Source organism: Panulirus ornatus, chromosome 11 (assembly GCF_036320965.1).
Source record: "Panulirus ornatus isolate Po-2019 chromosome 11, ASM3632096v1, whole genome shotgun sequence".
In the NCBI taxonomy this organism is placed as follows: Eukaryota; Metazoa; Arthropoda; class Malacostraca; order Decapoda; family Palinuridae; genus Panulirus; species Panulirus ornatus.
Window position 1 is genome coordinate 34,937,273 of NC_092234.1, and position 6,000 is coordinate 34,943,272.

Sequence of the window (6,000 nt, forward strand, 5' to 3'; positions counted from 1 at the left end):
CCAAATCTGCCGCCTTGCCAACTTTCATCTTCCGCAAAGCTTTTACTACCTCTTCTCTGTTTACCAAATCATTCTCCCTAACCCTCTCACTTTGCACACCACCTCGACCAAAACACCCTATATCTGCCACTCTATCATCAAACACATTCAACAAACCTTCAAAATACTCACTCCATCTCCTTCTCACATCACCACTACTTGTTATCACCTCCCCATTAGCCCCCTTCACTGAAGTTCCCATTTGTTCCCTTGTCCTACGCACTTTATTTACCTCCCTCCAAAACATCTTTTTATTCTCCCTAAAATTTAATGATACTCTCTCACCCCAACTCTCATTTGCCCTCTTTTTCACCTCTTGCACCTTTCTCTTGACCTCTTGCGTCTTTCTTCTATACATCTCCCAGTCATCTGCATTTTTTACCTGCAAAAATCATCCAAATGCCTCTCTCTTCTCTTTCACTAATAATCTTACTTCTTCCCACCACTCACTACCCTTTCTAATCTGCCCACCTCCCACGCTTCTCATGCCACAAGCATCTTTTGCGCAAGCCATCACTGCTTCCCTAAATACATCCTATTCCTCCCCCACTCCCCTTACATCCTTTGTTCTCACCTTTTTCCATTCTGTACTCAGTCTCTCCTGGTACTTCTTCACACAAGTCTCCTTCCCAAGCTCACTTACTCTCACCACTCTCTTCACCCCAACATTCTCTCCTTTCTGAAAACCTCTACAAATCTTCACCTTCACCTCCACAAGATAATGATCAGACATCCCTCCAGTTGCACCTCTCAGCACATTAACATTATAAAATGTAGATCCTAAAAAATGTTACTTAAGTACATTAATGAAGTATTCATACGTCATTACTTTCCAACTCTGGTTTGAGTGTGTTGTTATCCTTCATTGCTTGAGAAATGTTTCTACAGCAATTCAGACACCCAGTTGTAGGCTAGCCTAAAAATGATTGAGGAAAGTGCACCAGAATCTGTTAAGGATCTCCAGGAGTGGCATGATGAGGTATACTACCAGGTAAATAGAACTGAATGTATCTAGGGAGGTTATGAAGAGGCAATATGAAGTTAAATCTTCAAGTAATTTTCAGATGTTGGATGAGGTATGACTGTACAACCCCTCACAGGAAGAATGGGCAGTCACGCCAAAGCTGATAGGTGATTGCAAGGTTTATACCACATCTTGGGATAGCTGTCTCATGTCATATAATGCATTCATGAGACAAGGAGATCCTAGCCGAAGTGGCACCATGGACCAAACCACCACTATGGGCAGTGGGTAAGAATAGATGATGCTCATGGGAACCCCTGGGACATAAACCAAGCTACTACAAATATGAGCATTGGGTAAGATGGACAGTGTTCATGAGGAGTCAATGTAACATCCTGAAGTCTATCCCCTACAGCAATAGAGAAACATGCTAAAGGCAAAGATGGACAAAATTCCAGACTGGGAATGGTATCCATAGATGAGTTCACCATTGATGATGGATGCCTTGGAGGATGAAAGGTTTCATCATCTAATAAAAATATACTCTTCATGCTCTACCAGTTCTTTTGTCCAGTTTACTGTTATCATAAAAGTATTTTATAAATACTGTAAACCATATCACTCCAATTTGCTCCATCCTTTGCAAGCTTTGCACACTCCTGCATGTTCAAGTCTTCAAAGCATCTTTCACTACATTCCTTTTTCCTTATTTCCTCTTCTTCTAGCCTTCTTAATCATCTCCTCACTCATCCAATCCATATGTCTACACCATTTCGACATCCCCTCTTCAGCTCATAGAGGTTGTAGCTCTTTAACCCAGTGCTTTGTTGTCTGGCAACTCCCACAGTCTGGCAGTTTTGAATCTGCCACCATTAGCTTGTGGATATGCCACCAGGGCAAAGCTGTTTGCAGCACTAAGGTGCCAAAATCTGTTTACACTGCAGCTGAGCTAATCAACAGTCCTGTTAATTTCTTAAATTAACTGTTTTTGCTGAAAATGAAAGCCAGAAAAGTTTAAAGTTTCGAAAAACTATGAAAGGTGCCAGGAGTACAGAATTAGACAGTGCACCAATAAAAAGGCTCAAGGTCCAACGTAATGAATGTGTAAGCATTTCTGAGGAGATGCATATGGAGCAGGCCAAAGTTTTTATAGAGAACTAAAGCTATACTTTGACTGTTAATATTCACAAGGATGGTTACACAAGTTTAAGTGGAGACATGGAATTTCAGTACAAAGTGTGTGTCGTGAAAAGCATTGTGCTGACATGGAAGCTTGTAGTGTAAGGTCGTATTAAAAGAATAAAAAAAAAATCCAATTCTCCAATAAACCACCAACAGCAATATGTACAGGGCAAGGGAGAGCATACAAGCTGGTTGCCTGGTAGGGAATGATGCAGCACAGGCTAGCTGCCTTGACAATAACAACAAAACAACAACTGTAACAAGAGTCAACCAAAGCCAACTACCAACCTATGGTCATTCATCACATTAACTATTAGTCACAAAAATGTGGAAAAGTTTGTGGATGAATTTGCACAGTTAGTGGCAGTGGACAACTTAGCCCAAGAACAAGTGTCATATGCCATGAAAAACCCTTGCCCAAGATACCGAAAAGTCTCCATCTGGGAGTGCTTCTACTGTAATCTGATGTAACAATAAAAACCTTGTTTGGAAGCATTAATGGCTGTATTATTTCCTACTTCACACTCTGTTCTACCTTTGATAACACAGCAATATGTATGTGGAATGAGCTGGCAAGACTAGGGGTCAGGCATATGTTTACATAGAGGGTTCCTTTGGGGGTAAATTTCTGTTTTCCGACATCATCTGTGGTCCGGTATTGGACAGGTCCCAGTGTTGCCAGATTAAAGAGGTTCAACCTATACTTACTCCTTTTATGACCACACTCCTCTCTGATGTCAGTACATGCCTTCACCCACTCAATTACTACTCTCCCATACAACTTTTCATGTACACCCATTAAACATAAACCTCTGCAATTTGAACACTCACTTTGTCCCCCATGTCTTTATACAGTGGCACTATACATGCTTTCTGCCAATCCTCAGGCACCTTACCCTGATCCATAGACATTCATAATCCTAATTAACAAAGCAACAATGCAGTCATCTTTCTTAAGAAAATAATCTGCATTACCATCCACTCCAGCCACCTTGCCACATTCCATCTTATGCAAGGCTCTTTCCATCTATTATCTCTTTAACAACACCACTCTTCATGTCTCTTTCACTTCGCATACCATCCTAACCCAAGGACCATACATCTGCCACCCTATCATCAAACACTTTCAACAGTACTTCAAAATAATCACTCCATCCCCTCCTCACTTCATCACTATCTGTTACCACTTCCCCATTTGTTTTCTTGTCTTTCTGCTCAGTATTAAACTCCCTCCAAAACATCTTATTCTCCCTAATGTTTACTGATGCCCACTCATCCCAACTCTCTTTTCCATTTTGCCCTCTTTTTCAACCCCTGCACCTTCCTCTTGACCTCTTGCTGCTTTCTCTTATACATCTCCCACTCGTTTATACTCCTTCCCTGTAAGAACCACCCACTAGTAACTTTCAATCATCATCTCATCACTCACTACCCTTTCTAACATGTCTACCTCCTACCTTACACATGCCACATGCATGTCTTACACATGCCAGCACTGCTTCCCTAAATGCCTCCCATTCTTCACCCACTCCCCTAGCTTCATTTACACTCACATTTTGCCATTCTATACTCAATCTCTTCAAGTATTTCTTCACACAAGGCTCTTTTCCACCCCAATTACTTTCACCACCCTCTTCTCATCCATAACATTTCCTCCTTTCCAAAAACCTCTATAAATCTTCATCCTCCTCTCGACAAGGTAGTGATCAGACATCACACTAGCTGCCACTCTCAGCAAATTCACATCCAAGTCCCTCTACAATAAATTGTACCACTCTATAAGAATTTCAATATGATTCCACTGTTACTTTGATGGTGTGATTAACCTTGAAAATTACCAAATCTGTGGTAAGAATAACATAATACTTCACCAAACACCTCATCTCTCTTCCCTTACCAGCCTAGGTTGCCCTTTCATTTGACTGTTACAGTACAAAATTCTTATATCACTGGCTATGTGGTCAAGCACAGTGCTGCTTATGATTCTATTATCGTGTTTACAAAACCATACATAATGCCCAGCATGTATGTGTGAACATGGTACATAACACATTTTACAAATAACATCCAAATCTAGGTAAACGTCGGCTTGTGAGTGAGGTTAGCTGAGTTTTCACGAACTCTTTTAATTTCTACAAGTATACCACCAACTTTTATGCGAGTTAACCACCAACTTTCCCTCAACTTTAGAACCTTCCCAATTGTTACCTTATCATGAAGAGGAGAAAATGCTCCAAAATTATCTGTTCCCTAAATCCCCTGGTTAAAGTCTAGTTTAGCTCTGTATTGCTATCAACTCTGGATACTGCATGACTTCGTTCTGCAATGCTAATGTAGTGTTTAGAATTGCAGAGCATGATTTGAAACATTGTTATATAAATAATACAAGGTAAGGTAATAGGGGTGAGGGATGTGTACATCAGTGGAAAAGGTATTATCAAAATAATGTAAATGTGGGCAATACACTTGCATAAAATCAATAGAACCAACGTAAACCTTATCTAGCGGTCAGAGAATAAAATCATAACACTTATATCATCTGCTGCTTGGCATCACATAGCCACTCACTATGACATTCTTTAACCAAGCACCAATTGCATGGTGCTAAATTGAATGTAACTGATATATTTCATCTAAAATATCAAACATCACAGTAACTTTCGGCTGCTCAGGAAAGTTGCTTAGGTTTTCAAAGGTTCTGTTGACTTATGATGAGTGATATCCACAAGTGGCATTCATAAAAATAGGTAATTATCCTTTTACATATATCAACCCTCCCCCCCTTTCTCCATTTTCTGCTTTTTCTAAATAATGCAATCCTACAAAATCCAACAGAATCGCCATAATATCAGTGAAATACACCTGAAATTCTACAAAAGACCCAGTCCACTAATAATACATTAAATTTGTCTTAATTAGTAATGTATTTCTTTTCTAATCTTTACATTCTTTTTTCTAAGATCTCTATCTCAATGATGCGACATCATACTTCCTGCTAAATAGTGGTAAGTACAAAAAAATCTAACAACCAACCTGTCCTAACCCAGAAATGCCGATAATAATCTTATGAATAAAAAAATATCTTTTAACAATTGTATTTCCCTAATCCTACTGCAGTCCTCTATACTATCGTAGAAATGCGCCTTTGGGGGAGACTGCTTTATGTAACTAAAATACTAATCACTCTATCCACTATAGTTCAATAAAATCTAAGGCTTTAACTCACACTCCGGAACTGTTGCTATATTTTACTACACAAGAATAGCAGAAGAAAACCATTCAATACCAAAACCTATGAGTGATGTGGAGCTAAACTAGAGTTTCACTATCTGAAAGTATTGTATTCATGTGCTTTTCTTTCACTTTTCTTCCTCAATATAGTGACGGCGGCAAATAGGAATATTAAAAAATTCTTCTCGGAGTCTGAAAATGTTCTTTATGTCTTCAGTAAATTACCTTTTAACATCTTCTTCTGTTTATCATTCATACTAGGTGGCTTGTCCATTTTGCTCATGATTGAATCTAGTAAATCCATGGTGGCGGGAATTTATGCGAGTATTTGTGGGACTGTACCATCTGATTCCTACTGGGATTTTAGTTTGTAAATAAACAAACGATAGGTTTTCAGACATGTGATATATATGTAACTTTAAAGAATCTTCTTTTGTCTTTTTTGTTATTAAATAAACGAATATATTAAATAAAGTCTAATCATTTTTTATATTTAGATCAACAAGAATATTTGAAATGCTAAATGAATTGCGCATTGGTTTAATTTTGAACCGGCCTGGTAAAAAAATCCCTAACGTCCTGAT

General features: G+C 38.8%; 1 protein-coding gene across 2 annotated transcripts in view; it reads right to left on the bottom strand.

Annotated features, from left to right (window-relative positions):
- LOC139751397 (sperm-associated antigen 7 homolog) overlaps positions 1-5,799 on the bottom strand; it is a 76,410-nt gene extending 70,611 nt beyond the window's left edge. The window contains exon 1 of one of the 2 annotated variants that reach the window (XM_071666780.1): positions 5,642-5,799. In XM_071666780.1, coding sequence (XP_071522881.1) covers positions 5,642-5,720 — 79 coding nt within the window. In that variant the 5' untranslated portion in view covers positions 5,721-5,799. Of the gene's footprint in view, positions 1-5,411; positions 5,560-5,641 lie in introns of those variants that run through there. The other variant, XM_071666781.1, reaches the window with a different exon arrangement.
- Between the last annotated feature and the right edge of the window lie 201 nt (positions 5,800-6,000).